Below are 26,317 nucleotides of genomic sequence, written 5' to 3'. Positions count from 1 at the left end.
CAACATGAACCTGAAATCAACCAGAAATCATTGTTACGTGCCTCAGGAGGATCACATCTCTTCGTAAAGTTGCAGGGGCAGCCCATTTTGAACACATAGACTCCAGAAGTAGATACTTACAAGAAAGTCGTGCTTGTGGTTTTCTCTGCTTGGGAACATAGCAATCGTTTTACAAGGCCATTGTGTTAATTGTAAAAATAAAACAGAAACTATTTGATGGTGTTATATTTCCTTGCTTACGTGTAAGTCTCAAGCAATAATAAACTGAGATCATGAGCAATGTGGGACAATAATTGGTTTGATTAATCACTCATAAGTAACTCCGCAAGCAGACAGACATATCACTGTACTGTGTGTGGTGTGAAATTTTCAATACCACTAAGGGATGCTGGTAGAACACATCTGCTTTGAGACAACTGAAATGATATTGCAGAATGGCAGTGTCTCAGTAGTAGTTCACATGTACTTTGCATGCCAGAGAAAGAGAGAGAGAGAGAGAGAGAGAAGAAGAAGACGAAGAAGAAGAAGAAGAAGAAGAAGAAGAAGAAGGGGAGGAGGAGGAGGAGTTTGGATTTGATATCCCGCTTTATCACTACATGAAGGAGTCTCAAAGCGGGCTAACATTCTCCTTTCCCTTCCTCCCCCACAACAAACACTCTGTGAGGTGAGTGGGGCTGAGACTTCAAAGAAGCGTGACTAGCCCAAGGTCACCCAGCAGCTGCATGTGGAGGAGCGGAGACGCGACCCTGGTTCACCAGATTACGAGTCTACCGCTCTTAACCACTATACCACACTGTCTCAAGAGACCGTTATCATTTTTATGGGAATGCAAGATATAAACAAAATAGTCAGAGAGGTGTGCATTCTATGGACTGTGCAAAGACTGAATTCTTCAAGCATTACTACAGTACAGAGACATCAGCGGGAATCTATGCACTCAGATGGAAATGTTGCCTCACCATTGGCTTTGTATTAACCTATCCATATGATTATGGATAAAGTTACTATAAACTTTGCACAGCATACTAACCACAAAGCCAAACACACATCAGCAGTCATATATTGTGGCCTGTCTGGGGCTTCTGCAGTCTAAGACAAGCACCCAAACCCCGGAGGGCTATGGCAGGCCAGTTAACAGTATTTGGCTTGCTGAGTCAGATTTGTGAAGGCTCTTTCAAGCATCTAGATTAGCTTTTCACAGGTAAACTAACAGGGGAAAACCCAACAAGCCACTGAAGGAACTGCAAGATGGCAAAAGTAAATCAACATTACAGGTTACGTCAAAAAAGCAATGCTGTTGAAACTCTTTCAAAATGAGTATCTAGATGTGCGGTGGGAAAATCTCATCCCTTCTGATGTTGCTGAACTACAACTCCCATCAGCCCCAGCACGCATGGCCATTGGCCAGGGATGATGGGAGTCGTAATTCACCAACATCTGGAGGACCAAAGGTTCTCCAGCTTGCTCAAATATGTTTGAATTGGCATTCGGAGGAAGAGGGTAGAGAAGAGGCTGCAGGGAATGATTAGAGAACAATAGCCATTGTCACAAGTAACAATGAGTCATACCTTTTAATGATCTATTTTGCATCACAACCAAAATATTAATTCAGAAAGACGCATTTCCTCCTTCAGTGATTCTAAGATTGCATTTTAAGTGGAGCACTGAGAAGAACCAACAACAGTGATATATTATTTTGTAAAGACCCTCATCCTTCATCTCACTTGTTTATTTCCCAGTTCAGCTGTTAAGGGAGGTTTTGATATATATACACATATATATTCTTGAGCATTCTGAAGGAAGGTTTTTCCCCTCCAGGATGACTTAAAAGAATTGTCAACAAGGAGTATTAGTTCTGAACTGAAACTAAAACTAGTGCACATGGGGGGGGGGGGGTTACTGATTTATTATTCTGAATGTGCTTTTTGTTTTTTGCTTTTTAAAAAGGAATTCTTAGATATAGAGATGAATGAATTCTCCAGAGCGCTCTTCTAGCATAAATACATTAAAAAATGTTCCAACACGTGTGTGCGCGCACACACACACACATTAATCAAAGAATGAGTTTGAATGCTGATCATCACAGAATGTGTGTGTGTGTGTGTGTGTGTGTGTATCTCCCCTAGTGGGGCTAGATTTTACATAATTGACGTTTATAGGTTGCAGCTCAGAATCCATTTAGCGCCCTGTCAAGGAAAGACTGAGCAAGTAAAGAAATGATTTGACTTTCTTCCTTTCCATTGTTTCATTAACTGTGGTCAGAACATCTTGAAAATATCTCCCATGTTTGTTTATTCAAGGCAGCAGTAAAGACCACCTGTTTTCCATAATATCTTGACTTTCCTCCGAAGAAAAAAAACAACCAAAGGGGAAATCACTTTTCTAGTTTTAAATGGTTTGGTAATTTTTATTTGTTTGCTGTTTTAAGTGATGTGCACCTCTGGTCTTCAGGATATCTCCTGGCATAACAGTAAAAAGAAATCCAAAAACCAAACAAGCGAACAGCAACCAGAGATGGTGATAAACCACAGACAAATCTGTTCGGACTGTATTTTGGATATAGTCAATGAAAAAGAATATCCTGGAAAAAAAATCTCTCAAGAAATGAAGTTCTCATGAGAAATAGAGTTTGTTATCCAGGCCAAGCTGCTTTTCACAAAAGCGTGCCCAACCTGAAATCTGGTTAGCTGAAGCTAAGTTACATATGTTTTGGGGTTTCATGCATCACAAAATTCTAACTCTGTGGGCAATCCTTCCATGTTTAAAAAGATACATTGTGATATGGTTGCTCCTTGGATGTGTATTCATTCATTCTTCATTCCATTCAGAAGTGTTCTCTTGGCATTGCTCCACCAGCTCCAGCTTAGATATCTGCTAATGGTGATTTCAGTTATAAATATAATTGTAGTTCCTTGTATTTGAGCATGGTGCTTGTTTTTCAAGGAGAGAAGACATCCTTTCTTTACTGGACAACTTAACACCACTGCCTAGTGTACACCTGCTTATGACATAAATTAAGCAGGAATAGAGATTTGAACTCTCAATGACCATTCCAGAAATGAGGGTCCAGTTCAGACAATCAACTCACCATAAGACACCATATTTTATAAGAGACCTTGAGAAGGACATGCAAGAAACAAACAAAACTTATCATTGCAACAATGGGATATCTTCAGACATCAACAACTCATCCGGAAAAGCTCCCTGATCTGGGAATCCCACCTTCACCATTATCAGTGGGAAGCAGGAGATGTGAAACCCCCATGGAATTATATGCCTCAGAAAGAAAGCACGGCTTCTTTAACTGGGGAGGAAGAATCTCAGACACAGTCGTCCCCAGAGGACTACTTTCAGCCTTCAGTACGCTGCAGCAACATTCCAAGCTATTGAGTCCTTGATCCAAATACACCTGCTGCAGCTACACCAAGTCTGACTCCCACAGTGCACTGACCAAGGTGCTGACTTCTGACTTGGACTACAGGTTCAACTCTATTACATGCCCATCTGTCTATCAACACTTCAAGTCCATCCTCAGTCAAGGCTGCAAGAAGTTTGGAGTAAGCTACCATTAGATGTCGGGGAGATGTTCCTTGTCTGCTTTTTTGAAAGGGGATGTACGATGGTACCTTATGTTGAGTCGGACCATTGGGACATCTAGCTCGGTACTGTATACACTGACAGGGTTCTCTTCCAGCCCTTCCTGGAAACAACACCAGTGACTGAACCTGGGACCTTCTACAGGCAAAGCAAATGCTCTACCACTAAGCCAAACCTCCTCCCAGAGTTGGGGTTGTATTCTTAGTGGTTGAGCTCAGCTGTTATATTGGTCCTGTTCTGCAATGTTTCTGATTTTTTTTATTTTAAAAATGTTGTTTGTTGCATTTCTGAGCTCAGCTTTTGGAAAAGAGGCACTGACATTATTTAAATTAACAAATCCTCCCCTTTCTTTCTTGAACACTGTTGCAGTTGGTTTGCTAAGACTCTTTGCTTCAAATGCCACTGGAAGACAGATTCTAGACAAGCACAGCATGTAGCAGGCAGAAAACGTTCTTTAGCTACCTGCAATTGGCCAGGGGAAAAACATATAATGATCCAAATGTCTGTATTTTCATCAATGAAATGTCTGAGAATATCCACTCATGTGCAAGCAGCCCGTCAGAGGATGGATTAAGTCCTATTTTTTTCTGCATTTCAAGGAGTGTACAAAAAAACAAACAAAAATACAAGGGACGCGGGTGGCGCTGTGGGTAAAAGCCTCAGCGCCTAGGGCATGCCGATCGAAAGGTCGGCGGTTCGAATCCCCGCGGCGGGCTGCGCTCCCGTTGATCGGTCCCAGCGCCTGCCAACCTAGCAGTTCGAAAGCACTCCCGGATGCAAGTAGATAAATAGGGACCGCTTACTAGCGGGAAGGTAAACGGCGTTTCCGTGTGCGGCTCTGACTCGCCAGAGCAGCGATGTCACGCTGGCCACGTGACCCAGAAGTGTCTCTGGACAGCGCTGGCCCCCGGCCTCTTGAGTGAGATGGGCGCACAACCCTAGAGTCTGTCAAGACTGGCCCGTACGGGCAGGGGTACCTTTACCTAAAAACAAAAAGGAGAGTTGCGTGGCACCTGGTAGGCCAAAATACATGATTGCTGAGCTGTATTTAGCCTTGTTGAACAAACCTGGTGAAACTGATGGAGTTGAGAGTGCAGAGAAACAGAAAGAGATAACTATAATAGGAGAGAAAGATTTTTTCAGCATTCTGAACAGACCAAAGAACCTGAAGCTGGGATGGAAGATCTATAGATCTCCAGGTGTTATTGGACTGCAGTACGCAGGCTGGCAGGTGTTCATGGGAGTTAAAGAGTCTGACAACATATGTAGAGTGACAGGCCATCCATCCCTGGTGTAAAGGAAGTCCTGTGTTGTACTCTCAAGTACAGCTGTGGGTGCATTGATCATCTGGCTTCTCCAACTCCCTTTGAACCACAGGTAAGTTGGGGGTTTGACTAAATATCTTTACATCTGCAGTGGTCTTTGGTCATAGTGCAGAGGCCTTCAAATACCAGAGCCTCGTCTAAGCCAAGAGCAAATAACCCTACCTAATAAATCTGGTTCACCCCTGAACAGATGTGAGTCAAGCTGAAAATAGATAAGATCTTAGTAGGAGCTCTGCAGGAGTGCAATCCTCACAGTTGAACAACTCTAGCCAGCCAGATGTTGACAAGCATCTGGGAAGCTTATAAGCAGGGCATGGAGGCTTCCCTTCTTATTTGTCCACAGCATTTGGTATTCAACATCTGGTATTCAGAGGTACACAAGCTCTGAAAACAAACACTCCATTTAGCTATCATCTTAATAATTGTTGATAGACCTGCTGGTGAGTAGTGGGTTGCTATTTTGGGGTAATTTCATGTTACTAAATAATATGGAAGAACATGAAAACACAAGTGAATTATTTGAGGGATGATGGGGTTAATGTATGCTAAACTGGGCAAAACTGTCTGAGTAGATTTGATACTGATTTACATCCCACTGCTATTTGATTTCAAACACTTCATAAATTAGATGCCTCTATTAGGCCTCTATTATGCAGAATGATCAAATTAACAACAATGGAACTACGGACTTCTTGGCATGCAAATGGATGGATTAATTCTGATTTATAAAGACAGCATGTGTGTGCCAGGAAGTCTGTACTATAATGGGGGGGAGGTGTTTGGCCACACGCACAACCCAAAATATACACACACTACACAACCCAACACACTTTCCCAAAATAGGTACAGCCCTAGACTTTCTGATACCCTTCCAAAGTAGGAATGAGTTATACGACAGGATTCAAAACCACATGGACATTTGGAGAGCTGACGGAATCCAGCTTGAAATTCGCTAAGAATAAAAAAGTGGGATTTCAGTCTACAGCTAGTTTCCAATATTCCATCACTTTAAATTATCGTTCAGTGGAAAAAGAACAAAGGAAGCTCAAGTGACTTCAAAGCCAAGACTTTTGTTCGTAGAAGTTCACATGCACTCTTCCTCTGTACATAAGTCACAGGTCCCATCATTCTAAAAGCATTTATGTCACATGGTTGTGTTCTGTGTAACAGTTGGGGAAGGGAGTTCTGAGACACTTCCAGCTTTTCACAGTTCCTCCAGAGTTTCTATGGGACAAACCACTAAATCTTTCCGGGATATGTGGGAGTGTAAAAATGTTGATTCATAAAGTCAAATCTGGTAACACACTTCTCGGTTTCTTTACACCACACTCAAGGTTTCAACAATGTTTTTCTTTTTCATTTTAATTACTGCAGAAGGGCAAAAGGAATGTAACACTTTCTAGCAAGTTTACATAACGCTGCTCTTTTTCATAGTTTCAACTAGTTGCTGTCACTCGCGAATGCAATGAAGTCTGACAAATGCATAGCTGTCAACGTTTTCCCTTTTTTAAGGGAAATTCCCTTATTCCGAATAGGATTCCTTGCAAGAAAAGGGAAAAGTTGACAGCTATGTAAATGTAAGGATCAGTGGTCTACAGCATTATTTTAAAAAAATATTTTATGGTAGTTTGAAAGCTAGCATGTGCACCACCACCATTTTGAGCTGAGTATGCATGAATGAACCCCCCTTTCCTTTCTTGACCCTAAAGCAGAAGCTTACAGGGTGCAATGGGATCATAAGCAACAGAGGCTAGAGTTGCAGAATCTCAAAGTGAGCCAACTGCTTGGACAAAAGCTGTAGTACAGAGGCCTCCCAACTTCTCCAGCACAGATTACCCTTCAGAGGACCCACCCCATGAATGCACACTCCAGTAGGTGCCCCCCACCCCCCAAAAAAAACCCCAGATTCCCAACTTTCATTTAAAAAACAAGGTATATTTAAAGCAATATACCACTTTAAACAGTGGGTTCACCCAAAGAATACTGGAGCCTTTAGTCTGATAAGGGAACTTCGAGTTGTTAGGAGTCAGTCCCCTTTTCCTCTCAGAGAGCTACAATTCCCAGAATGGCTTAACAATCAATTGCTCTTCCCATGGAACTCTTCAAATTGTAGCTCTATGAGGGAAACAGGGGTTTCCTAGCTGCCCTGGGAAATCCCACAGAGGCCTAATTCTGAGGGAAGAATGGTCCCTTATCCGGCCATTAGTAGAAGACACACCAATTAAGTCCTACAGAATAAATAGAATTCGTGTCTATTTATTGTGATCCCAGATTAGGTAAGTGATCTCATTACAGGAGAGGTGACCTAATTTCATTGGGCTATTCCAAAAAGCTCCTCAAAAACATGTTGGCAATAGCTGAAAGACAACATGGCCTGAACATTTGCAAATCTGTATTTCTGTGTCAATCGGCATCATGCTAGATATACCTGGCATGCCTCTCATTGACAACTGGTTTTGCATCATGTCCAAGACACAGCATTCTTATATTAGATAATGTTCTTATTAAAAAACGCAATAAAAATATTCTCTGGTAGATACAAAAATAACCTATTAGAAGAGACTACAGCCATGACACTACTGTGCAAGTTCTGGCAGAGGACTCCACACAACAATACCACAGCAAATGTGTAAAACTTTTCATAAGCAAGGGAGTAGGGAGGTGCTTGTAAGATAATAATGGTGGTGCAAGGCAAAGAAGGTGTGGTGAATCTTCAGAATGTTCCTCTAGTGTGACATAGACATGGTAGGGGAAGAATTTATCACAACTGCAAATAATTACACTTACAAAGCATGAGCAAACACATCCACTACAGACAATTCCACAGTTTCCACATCTGTAGTGTATGTACATGTAATATGGCCATGGTATATAAGCTGTATAGACATTACCTTGCCAACAAAGGTCTGTATAGTTAAAGCTATGGTTTTCCCAGTAGTGATGTATGGAAATGAGAGCTGGACCATAAAGAAGGCTGATTGCTGAAGAATTGATGCTTTGAATTATGGTGCTGGAGGAGATTCTTGAGAGTCCCATGGACTGCAAGAAGATAAAATCTATCCATTCTTAAGGAAAGTGCTCACTGGAAAGACATATCGTGAAGCTGAGGCTCCAATACTTTGGCCATCTCATGAAAAGAGAAGACTCCCTGGAAAAGTCCCTGATTTTGGGAAAGATTGAGGGCACAAGGAGAAGGGGATGACAGAGGACAAGATGGTTGGACAGTGTTCTTGAAGCTACCAGCATGAGTTTGACCAAACTGTGGGAGGCAGTGGAAGACAGGAGTGCCTGGCGTGCTCTGGTCCATGGGGTCACAAAGAGTCGGACACGACTAAACGACTAAACAACAACAACAATATAGGCTGTTCACTTGAGAAAGACCACTACAGCAATAACTGGGAACACAACACTGGGTTGTGGCAGCTACAGGGAACAGAACATAAACAAAACAAACAAACAAAAACTGGCATATGTTGGGTGTGGCTGACTGAAACTAGGCCAAAGTTCTCTGTGCCAAAATATCTGCTCAAGGAAGTTATCAGCTTCTGCAAAGGATGTAATCTGCATTTTAACAACAGCAGTGTTGCTCTCCCATTCCACACAGAATCAGAAGGCATCTGAATAATAATATAAAAAACAGGACTTATTAGAGAGACTTTATTCATGTTTACATGCTTCCTCCGGTTTTAAGGTAAAGTTCACATCTCCAAACAGTGTTGGCATCCCATAAATGTCTCCCCGCCTTGGAAGACTGACTCCAATTCTTCCCTAGCGAAGTGAGAGCCAATGTCCCAAACAGCTGCTCTTTAGATCTGACCTGGGCAAGGCAGTATATTTAATCCTGAGATGGTATCTTTAGGAAGGAAGCTCCTTACACATTGGCAGACAACTTTAGAGCACACATAAATAAGACAGCCCAAAGGGCAAGTCAACTCTCTATGCTTCTGAAGGGCAAAATGTGAAAAAGAGAATAAAAAGGGGGGAAAGAAAAGCTGTTTAGGATATAGCTTTGAAGAGTTATCCCTGGAACTTTCAGAGCTGCATAAAATATTTTCCAAGATCACTGAATATTTTCCAAAGGTCAGCAACTGATATACTTCTCAAATTATAAGATAAAATGCACCCAAGTTAAGAGCAGTGTTAGTTTCAAGGGCTGTCAGGAATAACTTCATAATGCATAGTGATTGCCACAAAACCCTACATGCATTTAAAGCTCTACTGCATGGTGACCTTAAAATACTGAGAAACCTAAAGTATAAATGTTTGATAGAAGTCTCCACCACCTGCTCTTTCAGCTTATAAGAATGTTGCTATTTAAGCAGCTCTGAAACCCATTTTCTATATAGAAACCTTGAAAAGTTGTACTGGGGGAGTAGATTTGAAGATAAATAAAGGTTGTGGCACTCATCTTCCTTTACTGGCCGAGGGAGCCGGCGTACAGCTTCCGGGTCATGTGGCCAGTATGACTAAGCCGCTTCTGGCGAACCAGAGCAGCGCACCGAAACACCGTTTACCTTCCCGCCGGAGCGGTACCTATTTGTCAACTTGCACTTCGACGTGCTTTCGAACTGCTGGGTGGGTAGGAGCAGGGACCCAGCAATGGGAGCTCACCCCGTCGTGGGGATTTGAACCGCCAACCTTCTTATCAGCAAGCCCTAGGTTCTGTGGTTTCACCCACAGCACCACCCGCATCCCTATTGAAGATAAATAGTGGTGAGCAATAGAAGGACGGAAGGAAGGAAGGAAATAAATAAATATAGATCAGGTAAATATTGAAACAGACAGGAGAGAGTACTGTAAAACTTTGGAACAGTGCAATTTTAAAATGTCCTACTAATTAGTAACTCCCATGTTTGTTATCAGATTTGTTGCCAAACTTGTGTCTGTTTTGGAGAGGATCTAGTTAGAAACTGAAACAAGCATCACTATTAATCTGGAGCAATTATGAGCATTTTGCAGAATCGACCTTCCCCAGGGCCCAGTATTTTTGCAAAGCTGCTGCTGGCTGCAATCCAGAATTTCAGGTAGGCTATCCTATTTGTTGCAGCAAGGAAGAAGCACTGTGCAAGAACAAGCAAGCTTTCCTCAACAGCGCAGAAAAACAGATACATCTTTACTTGCATGGAGCTCCATGAGTGTGTATGTGTGGGTGTTCTAGGTGTCTTACTGCATCTAGAAAGGTGCCAAAAATTAGGTGCACCAGCCCTAACAGCCACTGGTTGGGTTGATGGTGGAGCTTGTTAGCATCTAAATGCACATACAGCTGTAGTCTGCATGCAACCCAAAGACACGACAACTTTCCCTGCTTCTACCCATCCTGTGGAATGCAAATCACTTTCCAAGAAACTCACACCAATCTAGGAATGGGGTAAAATTCAATCCTTGATCTCAGGGTTTAAAGCAAAATAAGAGATGGGGACCTGTAGACTGTAAGCTCCTTGAGAGCAGGGAGCTGTGTAATGCTGAAAGACAGCAAGCATGTTACATATAGTAACTCATTGTTGCAATATAGAACCACACACATTACCATTCAATGTAAATAAGAGTGGGATGAGATCAATGCATAGGTTTAAATGTTTCCCAATTAAAAGCTGTAATCTTGTCCAGCAAAACCCAGGCAAAATAGACTTGTTTTGGCAAGAGGATTCGTAAGGATGGCTTTGTCTCAAGCTTTGTTGAAAGCAATGGCGTAGCGTGGGGGGTGCAGGGGGGGGCCAGCCTCACCGGGCGCACTCACAGCTCTCTGCCCCAGTGGCGTAGCGTGGGGGGTTAGGGGGCGCAAATTACTTGCCTTGCCCCGAGTGCTGACAACCCACGCTACGCCACTGGTTGAAAGCCTATGTATGCTTTCTTAGAAATCATCCTATGGCACAGCTCTCTTAAAATACGCCACAAGAATCTAGATAGTGAATAGCATGTTTGAATGTTCTCTCAAAAATCATAACATTAAGCATGCATTCATGTATGTATGTATGTATGTATGAACCTTGCAACTCAAGAGTTCTCATAGTCTTTAGCCTTGTCAACAATGTCTCATGATCCCTTGGTTGTTAGGTATGGCATCTGGGAGCTACGAGAGAGCAAAGCCACCCACTAGCAGAAGTTTAAAAATAGAACGAAGAAGACACCATCTGCTAAAGGTGAGTGACCCCACAACAGTGGCAAATTTCAGAGCGTAAACCTCCCTCCCCTGCCACAATGGGATAAATCTCCCCCTGCTTTACTGCTTATGAACAGGGCCACAAAATGCAGAGGGCCCTCTCTAGGTATACCCATTGTTTTGTCTCATCTTCTAGTATATATGGGATAATATGGCGTATTTGGTTGGCAATGTAATATGCTTCTATGTTGGTCATTCTGAGGTGGGGAGGTGCAGGTATTTGGGGCTTATTCTTGGCCACCAACAGCATACAAATCAATATGGCTAACCTGATCCAAAACACCCATCCACCCCACTCACACATGAAAACAAAGATCACCACAGCCAATCACAAACAAACAACCACACCCTAGGCCAACCCCAACCTCTCTCACCACCAAAGAAACACAAGTGAACAGCACAAGCAACGCTGACACCAAACCCTACATACATTAAGCAAAATAGAAACATCGCCACCCGACCCCACCCCCACCCATCTTCCCGCCCTCCCCCCCTCCTCCCCCCAATGTCTCAACAAATGAAACTGATTTGTAAAAATGTTACATGGAAAAAATACGAGAGACATTACACATACTTCTTTAAGACAAGAAAATCTTTAATTTAGAAAATAAAATAAAAATGCAGAGGGCCATTTCGGTCCAGCCAGTAGACACACATCCAAATGCACGTCCACACCAGCAACAGATGTGCAAGAAGATGCTGACTGCCATGATATCCCTTGTTGGACCCTAGCAGCTCATACATACACCATTTATTCATCACATTAGCAGTTGCCTCTATTTGTCCTCTGCATTTGATTAGTAAAATATACACTGGTGCTTTAGGGATAGTGAGTTCTCCCAGGGAGAATGTCAGGGACAAGCCTAGAGACAAGTCTGATGACTGATAGTTTTCTATGATTTAGTGTGACCGCAAAGCGCCGACCTACCACTGTTATTAATGAAAATAAATAATTCGGGGCTGGATGGCCCATTGTGACAAGGCTCTCCATCAAAGCCTGGGAAACATTTTGAGAAACTAAAGAAATGTGATGATGCCCCCCCCCCCCAAAAGCAAGATAGGCTGCTTCTCTTTTCTAATGGCCCTTTGATGCTTCCACATGCATGTATTTATTTTATCATTGCCAAATAAGTAATCTCTCAATTCTGACCAATCCTTAGCATTTCTACGCTGGGGATCCCTTGACTTTTGTTGTGGGCACTTGGAATATCTCTGTGGGTTACCAGAATGCGAATGAATAAAGCTCTTAACGAAATTCAGCCACATGAATAGGAGAAAGATGTTTTTAATGCCCAAAGCAGCCAACTATTTTTATTTTTGGACACAAAGTGCATTGCTTTTGAGACAATTTTCACTGCTAAATAAAATCCCGCTGCCAGCCAGACTCTGTTCTTGGCCGCAGGTGTAAGAATCCCAAAACAGACCGTAGGGAAGTTGAATTTCTTGCCCACTCCTAGTGACTGCTTTGTAACCACCATTGGTCCTGCTGTGGGTAATTTCCTTCCCAGACCCTGGGCAATACTGCTCTGTCATACAAAGAGCATTTTAGCCCAGGGGCAGACACACGCTTTGCATTCAAAAAAAGTGCCTGGTTCTGTCTCTAACATTTCCAGCTTAAAGGACTAAGTGATGAAAAATAGGGCTGTGTAGCCAGTTTGGTCAAAGCTCAAGTACTGACCCAAATCAGCCTGATTTGGGTGGATCAGGGCTTCAGCCAGATCAGATTGAGACTACCCTTGGTTGACCAACCAAGAGCAACCCACTGCGTTTTAAAATCTGTTTCATGGCTTTCCCTCGTCACCAGCCACAAGTTTCCCAAAACGCTACTTTCCCTGGTCTTTCTGGTTTAGAGGCAAAGTTTAGAGGCTAACCATAAGGATGGAAGGATCTGTCAATTTCACTTCTCTCCATTTCTCATCAACCCAATCTTAAATACAGCTCTCCACATTTTCCAGCAATTTATACCTATGTCTATATAAATCTGCACGAAATTTCACCAGCATTGTAATGTGAATGTCTCCAAATTTTAAATGCTGTTTTGAGTAATGCACACATTTCACAAGCAATTTCCTCTAATAGAAGATAGACTTTTGTATGTTCTTTTCAATAATATCTTCATTTTTATGCATGTTTGCTAAAGGATGTTTGTTGGGGGAGGGACTATGAATTTCAAAGGAAAGATGTATTTCAATTTGCATATTGTTTTGGAAACTGTGAATCTGATATATTCATCTTTAAATGCATACTGAATCTAATTTCTCCTCCATTCCTAGTTGGGTGACACTGAAAAGAGGTGCATTGAATAGCACCAACTAGCACCATCCAACATCTCTCTTGTTTTGGAGATGGAAAGGAGGCTATCATAAGTGAATGAACTAAAGCCTATGCATTAGGTTTTTCTCTGTACAAAATGATCAGAAAAGTGTTTCATGGACACTGCCAAGAAGAGATTTGGTTTATTGCCACATCTTAAATCTCAGTAATGCTTAGAAAAACTATAAATCTCAGCTGATATTGTAACTAAGGATTCTATCCCAGCGAGCACTAGTCGAACGTGGAGTTGGAGAATTTCTTACTGGATTCAGTTGCTTCCCATACAATTGTTCTGAACCAGGCAGAGGGCCTTCTCGGTAGTTGCTCCCACCCTGTGGAATGCCCTCACATCAGATTTCAAGGAAATAAACAACTATCTGACTTTTGTAAGACATCCGAAGGCAGCCCTGTATCGAGAAATTTTTAATGCCTAATGTTTTACCAAAAGAAATTATGTGCTGTAAGCTGCCCAGAGTGGCTGGGGAAACCCAGCCAGATGGGTGGAATATAAATAAAATATAACAATAATAATTTAGTAATAATAATATTTCAGAGAGTATTCATTTTGGTTCATTTTGGGGTGGGGGGAAAAGTGGGGGAAAGAGAAGGAGGGAGAGTCAGGTATCAGAAAAAAGTGAGAAGGGAATAGCACAAGGAGAGAAAAGTGCTCACATCCACCCTAGGCATGTGATCTACAACACCTTGCAACCACAGAAATCCACACACAGATTTCCTACTCCCTTAGACACCAACTACTCAGGGAAGAACATTGATGTTCAGAGTACCTTTTAACTGAAGTGTAACTGCAAGGGTAATTTCATGTGCAACTTCATGGTTAGTTCTGTTAGCCAACTAGCCAAGACTGGACAAGTGAAGGTATTGCTGAGCAATCAGCAAGAGCGGCATGATGTTTGCTGAGATAGCACATGGCCTCACTGGCTATGTAGTACTGAGCGAGTTTTCCTCTGTATGTTTGATTGAATGCCTCCCTGCTGTCTACAAGGCCTGAAGTCAGAAAGATAAAGCCTCTATTTCTCCTCATATTATACAATGTTCTGTACAGTTTCTCTAGTAAAGCATTTTGGGATTTCTCTTCTCTCTGAACTCCATCTGCGTTACTAAGTGGCTTTTCAGTTTGTTTGTTTGTTTATTGAAGAATTTATAAAGGAGCTGCCAACCAATGTTTCTGAAGTGGTGCTCAGAAAACAGAACGTTTAAGAGATATAACTACACACACAACAATTTGAGTGCAAATCTAAAAATAAAAATAAAAAACCAAACTCCACAAATTCAGCATACATTATGAAATGGCCAAGTCACACTGCTCAGAAGGCCTTTTTTAAAAGATAAGTTGGACCATGGTTCTCTATGCTATGGCACTTATCATTCTTAGTTGCTAACTGATGGTTAGGACTGAGCTACACATGGAGCAAAACCAGACGGGAATGAGATGGTAGAATGGATTGTACCACCTCAGACTGTGAGTGGGAATAACATTTTCAAAGCTGCTGTATGCAAAACAACAACAACCTGCTCATCTCCCTGCTTGCAGAAAACAAGCACCGAAGGACAAGGGCTCACTTAGCACTTTGCACTGCATTGCCAAGTTGTACTTGGAGCATGAGATGAAACCTGCCTTCCTCCATCTTTTTCAGAGTAGCTTAAGCCAATCCCTCTTCCCAGGGAACTCTGGGAATTATAGCACTGTGAAATTAACTCCTAGCACCCTTAACAAACTACAGTTCCCAGGATTCTCTGTGGGGAGTCACGAGTGTTTAAAGTGGCATGATACTGCTTTAAATGTATAGTTGTGGATGTGGCCTGAGAAAGGCAACATATGAAGAGGACATATCTTGAGAATGACATCTTGAGAATGACAACAGAAAAGACATTCTGTCTGCCTCAATTCAGGAAACGTCAACATTGTAAGGCTATCATAAATGCTGAGCCATCATCTTCCATACACAACACCCTTAACAGACTAAAGTGGTCTACAGTCAGAAAATAGGTACAACATGCGATCAGGCATCCCAAGCGTATATGGAGAGGTTTATGAAAACATATTCAAATTACTCAGTCATGAAAACTCTGCCACATGGTAAGAGGAACAGAGAACATTCCCCTGAATTATCTTCCAATCTGATTCATGGGAGATCGGCTTAACAGACCCATTTTTAATTTAGATTTTGGCTGATTACAGAAACAACCGCCAATGGTTTGTCTTTAACAAGGTTATGCTTTTAACTGTTGGGTATTGAATGCCAAACACTTTTGCTAGAAACGGTTTTGAGAGAGGTTTTTGTTTTTTTTAATGCTGGCCGCATGATGCCGATGTGCAACTTCATCCACCTACAGCAATCTCAAGCATTGTGTTGAGAGAGGACTAAATGGATACCATACATACATCTGCACAGTTGTGAAACTATTTGTACTTCTATTGGTACCATACATTCGCTCAGCATGGGAAAAAAATCCTGAATAGTTGCCAAGCTAAAAATGTCAGTTATTCTTTGACAATGTTTAAACACTGAAATTACAACCTAAGCATTTCAATGCTGCATGACAGCCAGTTATTGCAAGGAATAAAAACCAGTAAGCAGTCTGTTTGACGCTGTTAGAACAAACATGGCAGATGCGCAGCCCAGGGTTAAATAACGAAGGAAGCTACCCTTGTTAAAACAAATCCTTCAAGGGAAAAGGGCTAAATAGGCTTCCCAAACCATCACCTTCTGGTAGTTTCGGCAAAAGAGCCCCTCATTGCTAAGCTGGGCCTTCCTCCAGCCAATCACTTCCACACCAACCGTGAATATGCAAATGTCATTGGACAATGCAGAAACTCAGACAAGGCAATCCTCAGAAAGATTTAAACTGACAGTTCATTTTAAGAGGGGTTTAAAAATATTTATTTTGTTTCCCAAAATCTGCTGCCTTTCGCTTTTTGTTAAAGAAAGACCAGGCTACATTTCTTCCAGATTAGCTAAACTAAGACCCTCGCAATGTCAACTTCCTCGTTAAACAATGCATACTACAATCCTTTCTTACATTGCCAGTCTGCCTTCCAAAGTGTACAAGACTGTGTTTGGGATATGTTCTAATAAAAGTAATATGTCCTGACGTGCTCTAATGCCGAACAGTTTTAATGAATGTGATACATTACAGGAAAGGCTCAGGAACCCACATAGACACAAGCACTGTGAATATAAATATATATCTTCCCAGATTCTTAAAGCAGTTCTAATGCTGCGCTTGGGTCATAGCCATGGGACTAGTAATATTTCTCATTTACTCTGTCTGTGGCAATATATTGCTCAAACAGAAATTTATTTGAACAGACGGGTTTTTTTCGGGGGGAGGATTAGGGGGCATAAACCTCAGCTTTGGAACTGTAATATAGTCTTGGCTATTAAAAAGGAGGAATTGCAATATAACTGGCCCACATTGACACCAACAATGCAGCAAATGGATATTATAATGGAGCCCAATAGAAGTGAGTCGTTTGCACCACCACCTATAATGCTGGGAAGCACGCTATTTTGTTTTGTGAAATAGTGACACAGAAAGAGATGTGACCTTTGTTTGTTTGCTGCTTTGAAAGGACCCGTCAGGAAACCTTTTGCCTAATTTCAAAATTCCAATAACCACTGAAGGGTGCTCTCCCTAGACATACCACTTTGGTGATGAGTCAGCCAGTGGCTATCTTCTCTCAGAGCCTGGGGACCAACTGCAATTCAGAAGTAGGTTTTTTTCCTCCCTTACTTCCCCCCTCTCTCCCCCCCCCCCCCCTTGTGTAGATTGCAAATAAAACAGTGGGCTTAGTTCAGTCCCTAGTGGTCAAATGCAGAACACGGAACAACATCTTAGATGCCTTCTAGCAGAGCAGCTCTTTCCACAACAGAAGCAATGACACGTGAACACAGAGGATTTGTGAATGCAGGCACTTCTCTCCTGCATAAGGTTTGCTCAAAGCCATGCTGAATAGAACAAGTGTTTATTATAAAAGCGTCCCTCTACTTTAAGTCTCCTCTCAATGATGTTGGAGGCACAGGCTGAAATCCTACAAACCTTTAACAGGGAGGAATTCCCAATGCATTGCATTAGTCTTATCTCTAGGGAAAGCACTTGGCATTGTGATGCATGCCTATGAAGAGTAAAAGACAGCGCAGCGCATCAAATTTTGTACAATTTCACCAAAACATGGAAGCCACGTGGGTTCCTCCCAAGCTATTCATCAGGTTAAAATGCAACATTAAACCAGTAAAACTGCAGTAGCAACACGTTCATAAGTCTAAATGAGGCAGATCTTCTCCGGAAAGCTTTAAAGCTGCAATTCTATGCACCATTATGTAGGAGTAAATCCAACTGAAAACAGTGGGTCTTACTTCTGAGTCGAGGTGCATAGGATTTTAGTGCAGGATTGTGCTCATGAAATCCACCTGCCCAGCTGATTATTACTGTTGTGATATAATGAACCACATTTAGTGACCATTTAGGTATTTTTAAGGAATGGATTGTGCAGAGAATGCAGAAAGGCAGCCTCAGAATATTCAGGCACAGAGAATGGCCAAAAAGTTTTCAAATCACTATTTGGTGATGTATTGGGATGTGTGATTCAAAGCTGCTTTTCAGATGACAATCCAGTGTAAACAAAAACAGCAAACCCTTTACCTAGCCACAGTTCTACTAAGGTGCATGCATGTCTCATCTAAAACTTCCAACATAAGTCTTCTGACTAAGCACATTTATAACATTACTAACTTGTATCAACTTTTTCTTGGCTGAACCAAAATAAGTAAGGAGTCCAATGGTTTATTGATGCGGCACAATGGAGTGAACGATTACCATAATTACCCTTAAACCATTCATCAGTTATCCCCTGCAGTGTTGAAATTTATTACTGGAATAAATTTCAACTTGATATTGATATCAGATGCAAGCTGTTTTATTTTTCTGAGGGTTAAAAAAGAAAAAACCTTTACAGTTCTCTTTATAGATCCATAATGCTTAATCTCTTACCTAACCAACTGGCAATACTTATTTCCATGAGCACCAAGATTATGCTTAAAATGTTGCACACAGTTTATTTTTTAAGAGCCTGTTTTAGCTTGTCAACAGGTTAACTGATCATAAGCTACCAGCACATGATATAAAATGTATTTCTTCAGAAATTCCTAACGGATTATTATAAGCCCCAGCTTTTATGTTCGGAAACTAAAGAGATCAAACTTTTTTGTTTTGTTTTAGGAGTGGGGGGAATCTTCAAGAAACATGCACCAAGCTTTATTTGCTTTATTCCACAACAGAGAGGATGCTGTCACCGTTTTGTCAGCACGTACGCAATGTTCGCCCAGCCAATATAACATCTCAGTCAGAAGAGCATGTACAACTTGAGCAAGGTGTGCGAGGAATCGGAAAAAAATGGAGTGCTTACCTTTTGCAGCCACTGAGTGTAGTTTTCCATCACATGCTCCAAGCGCTGCAGTTTCTGGGAAGAGAAATCCTGCTCCATGTGGGGGGCATCCCTTTGGAGAGCGTTAGCGTTGTATTGGTCGGTGGTGCTTTCACGACAGTTCCCATCCTGTTCTGGAAGGATGAACGTGTAGGTGCACTGTCCATGCTGAATCCGGTTATATCTTCTGGCACTGGACTCTGGACCCCGGCGTGGATTGCTGCAGCCTAGGTGAGTCAGAAGTGTAGCAAGGAAAGCAAGCTGAAGGAATATGGTCATGTTACTGTCCCTTTCCTTTCCTGCTCTTAGAGACAATTTTGACCCAACCCCTTTCCTTCCTTCCTTTTCTTTTCTTTTTTTTTCTTCTAAAAAAATGCTTTACCTTGTCTTTTGAAATCCCTTTGGGGGATCAGAGAAGGTAAAGAAAAGTGAAGAAGATTCAGATAATAAATGGTGACTTAAAAAAACCCAACAACAACAACAACTGTGACTAAGTGCACCAGAGCTGATTGCTTCCTTAGCCGGAGTTTGAGCAATTTATTGCATAGTAGCCGGGATTTATCGTTTCCTCTCTGTTACACTTCAGCATGCAGCCTCTTTGAGTCAGCTGCCCAGGCATAGCCCCAGCCTCTTTCTCCTACCCTCGCTGCGGCTGAACTGCTATTTTCTCGGAGACCTCGGCGTGTTTTATTAAGGTTGTACATTCAAGCCAAGTTGGAAGCCGGCAGCCTTTCACAAGATGACTTGAGTGGAATGTGTGTGAGTGAGTGTGTCCCTGTGCGAAGGGATGCCTGATGGGTTCGGCAAAGGAGGATCATCTTACACTCTGGCTCGAAGCATGACCTCAAACATGCACGCCTGCTCAGCTCCCTCTGCACAGAAAACGGCTAAGAGCCTTTTGACAAAGTTTAACGAGTCGAACAGTCCACCTTAATAGACTTCCCATGTTCAAACTGAACTATTTAAATGGACTTGCAGGGTCCAGGCTTGCTGTAATCCCCCCCCTCCAGTAAACATTAACACACAGACCACCGCACATGGAAAATATCTGCTCTCGTATAATGGGTATGTGACCGAGCGACTCTCTCAGGGAATGCTAAATCGGAGAGTGGGTTGCGATTCTTGTCAAACGATTGGGGTAGAAAGCAGGCATGATAACAGAACAGAGACCAATTTCATTTCTTTCATCAAAACACAGAATCATTTCTGCATCGGAGATATGATTAAAGCAAAAGCAAACAGTTTGGGAAATGTAACTCACCAGATTATTTCTTTGCATGTCGATACAAGATTGAAAAGCGTGTTTGCATATATAATGTGGAAGAGGGAAGCAGTGATGCTGGTTTCTCCCCCCCCCCCCACTAAGATTTCAAACAACTTGGCACTGATCCATTGAGCCGCACTGCACATTTGCAACTAATACTGTGTACACATTAAACTTCTGCGATGGCAATTTTCCTCCTGCAGTCCCCTTTGCAGCTCAGCGCATGACTTTTAAAACTGGGGAAGCTGCTTGAGGACAAATGACTCAAGAAAACCCTACTTGGAACCTGGATCTGTTGCGCTGCATTGAATTATCACCACAGATGCATTTTATAATAGTGTTTTATATCCATAGGATATCCCACCAGGTATTCACTTTGTATATAATTCCATGCCTATAATTCACTTGCATGGGGCTACTAGGTGGTCTTCCTTAAAGGTGCTGACCCACCACCAAAAGACCTCCTTAGCTTTAACAAATGAGGGCTAGTTGAGGAACAAGGTCCTACAAATAAGGGGTCGTGGTCCTATTCTTCACACTGAGCTTCCACATCAGATCCAAGATTTTCACTTTCAGTGTCATTCTTAGTAAAATTCCAAGATTCTTGTGGCTTTATAACTGGAAGTGCATCATTATGTTCAATGGGTCTTGTTGCCGATGGCAAATTCAGATATTGTACAATATGTTCAGATTTCAGCCCAGTGCCTATTTGTCAAGCAGAAAAAACAATCTCTGACATGGTCTTTTGGCTTTCTCCAGACCATCATCATCCTGGGGAAAAGCAACAAGTGGGGTGTCAAAGGTTTTTGTCCTGGGCCCGCTGTTGTTCATCGTATAGAAATCCACCTAACAGTTACTGTACCCCACTCTGCCCACATTTTACCAGCTTCCTTGCAAGAATATCATGGGGCAGTTTGTCAAATCTAATTGACCACCATAGCTGCAATTTATAATTAGAACCAATTAACTTCATAAAGATTTTTCTGATTGTTTTCGCACCCCAATGTGTTTTGAAAGCATCAGATCAGAATTACAGCTTTTCTTCATAGATAAAATCTTTTTTGTTGTTGTTTTTGTTCATTTGCTACTTTAGTTAGCAGACTGTTTGAGCCAGACTGAAAAAAAGTCCTCGTCTGTTTTGAAGGATTAATTGGTGTCTTTTAACCCCTTATCATTCGGTTTCTTCAACCTCCTTACATCCCTGGCTCCCTGATTTGTATTTATAGCCAGACATAACAATACGGTATATGTATGAGAATGGGTGGGTGGGTGTGCACTAGACATTTGCTCAGATAGTAATGGTTTTATGGAGCCCTAAACAACTCAATGATCCAAGTATCCGTAGGAGAAGCCCCTTCATTACCACCCAACTCAATCCTGACAAGGCACACTCTTCTCTTGATCACCACTGCGACTGGAGGATGAAGGAGGGAACACATAGAATGGCCTTCTCCGTAGTGGGACCTGAACTCTGGAATGATCTCCCACCTTCACCCAGAGGTTTTTGCGCCCAGGCCTTGGTAAATTGAACTCTTCCATCCTTGAAATGAAATGTTCCAAGTTCATTTTTGTCTCACTTTATCACTGTCTGGAGGGGCTGCGGTACAACCAATTGTGGTAGCATTGCAGAAGAAATCAAAGCCAAACAAATTCACTGCCAATGCCCAGTTACTGTGTCAAGGACACTGCAGAACGCACCCACAATAAAACTTGAGAAGGAATGGCCCCTAAAGCTGTGTACACAGCATAAAAGGTAAAGGGACCCCTGGCCGTTAGGTCCAGTCGCAGACGACTCTGGGGTTGCCGCGCTCACCTTGCTTTATTGGCCGAGGGAGCCGGCGTACAGCTTCTGGGTCATGTGGCCAGCATGACTAAGCCGCTTCTGGTGAACCAGAGAAGTGCATGGAAACGGTGTTTACCTTCCCGTCGGAGCGGTACCTATTTATTTACTTGCACTTTGAAGTGCTTTCGAACTGCTAGGTGGGCAGGAGCTGGGACCAAACAATGGGAGCTCACCCCGTCGCAGGGATTTGAACCAGCAACCTTCTGATCAGTAAGTCCTAGGCTCTGTGGTTTAAAACACATTTAAAGGACATGGCTTCCCTCAAAGAATTCTGGGAATTGTAGTTTGTTAAGCCTACTGGGAATTGTAGATCTGTAGTAGGTAAAGTCCAGTTACAGAAACTGCAATTTACACACCTACAATTCCCAGCAGCCTTAATAAACTACAATTCCCAGAATTATTTGAGGGAAGCCAAGTGCTTTAAATATATGGTGTGTCTGCAGCCCCAGCCTTTAAGATGCTTTTATATCCACTTGTCTATCTCATAATCTATATCTTGTCTATCTGTGCACACCGGCATCAGTACAAGTGTGCATGAATTGATATCTTTGGCATTGAAAAGGGTGACAAACTGTTTGCAAAGTTTGTTTGTTTGGGTTTGGCATAGGGTTTTTATGTTTGCTTGTTTGTTTGCTTGCTTGCTTGCCTGCCTGCTTGCCTGCTTTTGAAGCTGCTAGATAAAGTTAAGTTACGTTCACGTCACACAAAATACCTGAATCCCTTCCAACCCAATTTCCTGTTCATGGCAAAAATAGAAATCATGAACGCTTTTCTACCAGACACATGATTTACAACGTAATGTGCTTCTGACACAACCTTCACACAGTTCAATTAATAGCCGGCATTAACAACTGTCAAAGTGGGAAGCCCTTGACTAAAGAAGCACAGAATCGTGGTAACGGAAGGAACTGCGTGGACATAAGAAGATGACCATAAAGCTCAGATCAAAGGTCTTTTGAGTTCCTCAGTAAGTTTCAAACACAGTTATATGCCTTCAGAAAGTTCAAACAGGATATAAAGGTGACAGACATTCCCTGTTGTTTAGGCCTTAGCAGTGAAAATTCAGAGGGAAACCCCCCTTCTTCTAAACCCTTCGCCATCATGGCTACTGACAGGTAGAACCTACAATAAAATGTTGCACCGTGAAGGACTGCTGTTCAGAATTCTAGCCCCTTCACTCAGTTTCTCCTCCAGGCACTCACACAGGCTGTGTACATGCAAGACTTCTCCAAAGAATCATGGGAACTCTAGTTTTCACCCCTCTCAGAGCTACAACTCCCAGAGGCCTTAGCTGACTGCAATTCCTAGGGGTTTTGGAGGGGGACATCTTGTGCTTTAAATATATGGCATGTATGCAGCCACATTCATCCATCATTCTATGACAACGGAGACTGCTAAGTCTTTAGTGGTGAGATGACTTTCCCATGAGCTTTCCCCCCACCCCATAAAGTTTTTTGTATTTGCAAACCTTGGGGTTCTCCACAAGCCTACTAATATTTCCCTCTGGTGCATTGGTTGTGCAATTTGGGCTACAAAACAAATGATACTCACAGCCTGACAATCAGAAATAGAGGGAACAATCAACATATCCCCCTTGGATTTGTCTAATTTTAATTTGTAGCCATCCATTAAAATATATAGATATGTGAAAGAAGTACTTCCTTTGTCTCTCAAGACTCTAGCAAGTATGTGATAAATTGCCTCATGATCTACTAAACCATCTTGGGTGGCGGGGGCCCTGAAATGTCGGTTGAACGCCCAACACTTTCCTGGAAGGCACACCTATCTGCAACGGGGAAAGGAACTTCTAATCAGAGATTAAGAAAGGAGCAGCTTTGACTTCCTTGCGCCAAGAGCTGCAGGAGATTTTGGGGCTAAACTGAGGTTACGGTGGGGTCTATACTTGTCGTGCATTGCTGAAATACCTTCCCATCCGCTTCGTGAGTAAATAAATTATAAGGAAGACACTCAGATCCGTATGAAGCCTATATATACAGCAAACACTGTAGGTCTCAGGATAACTTGCCTCAGAGACCATATAAATCATAACTTCAGGAGCCCAAGCCAATGAAGAACAACTTGCAGCAAGGGAGACATTCAACTATCTCCACCGCACACTAGGAACACTCTTAAAGTTGCAGGGACCAATCTATGTCACCCAAACTATTCCATTAAGGCATGGGTAGCTAACGTGATGCCCTCCCAATGTTGCAGGGCAACAACTTCCATCATCTCTGGCAGTTGGCCATGCTGACTGGGGCTGATGAGAATTGAAGTCTATCATCAGCTAGAGGGCTTCGCCGGACTGGCTGCCCCTACATTGCGGCAATGGTACATGGCATGGCCAACTGTCAGGGTTGATGGTAGTTGTTGTCCTGCAACACCAATCAATATCTGAGAATGGGTAGGTACAGATGCACATTCAAGCAGAAAAGCGCAAGAGTGGCCAGGAGGTTGTCCAGGTATTAACTGTTGATGGGCAGCTTCAGGGGCCCTGTTTCCCATTATTATTGTACTTGTTGTCTTTAAACTGAATTGGGCTGACAGTCCTTCAAATGGAGGGTGTCAAGGACTGTGCTGAGGAGGGCTGCACAGATAAGGAATAGTGGGAGCCTCCCCCTCCCCCTACTCCAGATCCGGTTCCTGAATCTTCCTAGGAGCAGGAGGACAGTATACATTTGGAACAGTGGTTTACAGAGGGACATAGTTCAGAAGACAAAAGCTGGGAAATACTGAGTGGAGAACAGCTAGGAGACGAAACACTGGAAGAGAGAGGGTTAACAGATTCACAGTCTCTGGACAGCATTCACACACAACCTTCTCCAAAGTCACAGAGAGCTCAGAAAACTGCAGAACAGAAAGCACAGAGGGTACAAACTCAGATTACAAGACGTAGTAGATTAATTGGGATGTAAGAGGGTGTGAACCTTATCTGGAAGCACCGCCATTTCTAGGAAATGTGTTCTTTCTCTCGCTGTGATTATTAAAGTTTCGAACTGGTAAGAAGACTCCTTTTCCTTTCTTCTGCTTATCTACTGCCACGTGGGGAGGAAGTCCCTGAAACCTGACAGAGGGCATCTTCAAATAGAGAGCCCTGACCTCTGAGGGCCCTCCCATTAGAGGACTGTCCGCTGTAAAGGTATGCAACCTGAATACACACCATTTAACACACACAATTTTGGGGGCCTGGAGGTTAAATGTATGGTGTGTGCCAGATGCGCCAGCTTGCGAGGGCAATTAGGGGGGCTGACACAATGTCCTCACACGTGCTCAACGTCCCAATGTTGGGCGGAACTGCTGGTGGAGCCGAATACATTGGTAACGTGGCTTCAATGGCAGATGGCCCCTCCTCCTGCCGCAGCCAGAAGGGGGGGAGCTGCTTCAACCCTCCTTCTCCCTGCAGCAAGGAACCAGCCACTGAAACCATGCCACATTCGGCTCTGCACTCGGCTTTCTCCGCCCCCTGATTTTTTGGGACATGTGGGAGGGGCTGGTTCCCTTCCAAAAATACTGGGGTTGGGGAGAGAAAAGGGCTTGGCCCACATGAGTTGGCACAACCTGGTGTGTGACGATGCCTACTTTGGAGTAACGAAGGTCTGATGTTGGAGGAGGGGGAGTTTCAAAATGCAGAGTCTCCCCTCTCAAAATCCCAGCCTTGTTTTGAGTCGGGATCAAGCCCCATCGAAAGCTGGGCCCACCATGTAATGGGGGCTACACCCTATCCCTGCAATCTCCAAGCCCTCCATGCCAGTCTCCCACTCCATAGACCTGCCTCAAAAGGGGTGGAATAAAACTTACTTTGAAGAAGGGCACCACCAGAGCTGAAGCGACTACATTTCCCTCAGAAGAAGCTTATCAGATGGCAGAAATTAATTTTCCCACTCATGATGGGTATAATGGAAATTAGAGATATTTCCTCAAGGTAAGGTAGGGCTCTTTTTCGTGCTTGGGAAAGCAGCTGAAGGAAAGATGAAAGCTATTTTTCAGTCAAATTGGGCTCATTGAACATTCCTATCATATGTGACTATATTGTGAGGAATATCAGTTGCAGGTTATTTGGGCAGGTTCCCTAATTACACAACTGACTAAGGCAGCTGCTTTAATTCAGTTTCATTTCCCATCCTGTTTGTTAGTAGGGTTTTCGCTATTGTTGTTAAAGTAATTTTCAGACAGGGAACAGAAGAGGCCTTGTCTATACTCTAGTAAAATTCTGTTGGGTGTCGGAGGAATTACCACATACAGGCTTAGAAAGAAACCAACACATACACACCTTGAGGTGGCCTGTGAGGGGCTTGGTATACCTCCGTGTTTTGGCACCTGTCTGGGATTGAAAACAGATTGTGACGCACCCAAGCAGACCACAATGCAT

The 26,317-nt window shown here is 42.8% G+C and overlaps 1 protein-coding gene across 2 annotated transcripts in view; it reads right to left on the bottom strand.

The window, feature by feature from the left end:
• ANGPT1 (angiopoietin 1) overlaps positions 1 to 26,317 on the bottom strand; it is a 161,815-nt gene that overhangs the window by 127,871 nt on the left and 7,627 nt on the right. The window contains exon 2 of one of the 2 annotated variants that reach the window (XM_083450598.1): positions 18,824 to 19,068. In XM_083450598.1, the coding sequence (XP_083306724.1) occupies positions 18,824 to 18,901 (78 nt within the window). In that variant the 5' untranslated portion in view covers positions 18,902 to 19,068. Of the gene's footprint in view, positions 1 to 18,823; positions 19,659 to 26,317 lie in introns of those variants that run through there. The other variant, XM_083450597.1, reaches the window with a different exon arrangement.

Source organism: Podarcis tiliguerta (genome assembly GCF_965153285.1).
Source record: "Podarcis tiliguerta genome assembly, chromosome: 7".
In the NCBI taxonomy this organism is placed as follows: domain Eukaryota; kingdom Metazoa; phylum Chordata; class Lepidosauria; order Squamata; family Lacertidae; genus Podarcis; species Podarcis tiliguerta.
This window is presented reverse-complemented; position numbering and strand designations above follow the sequence as displayed.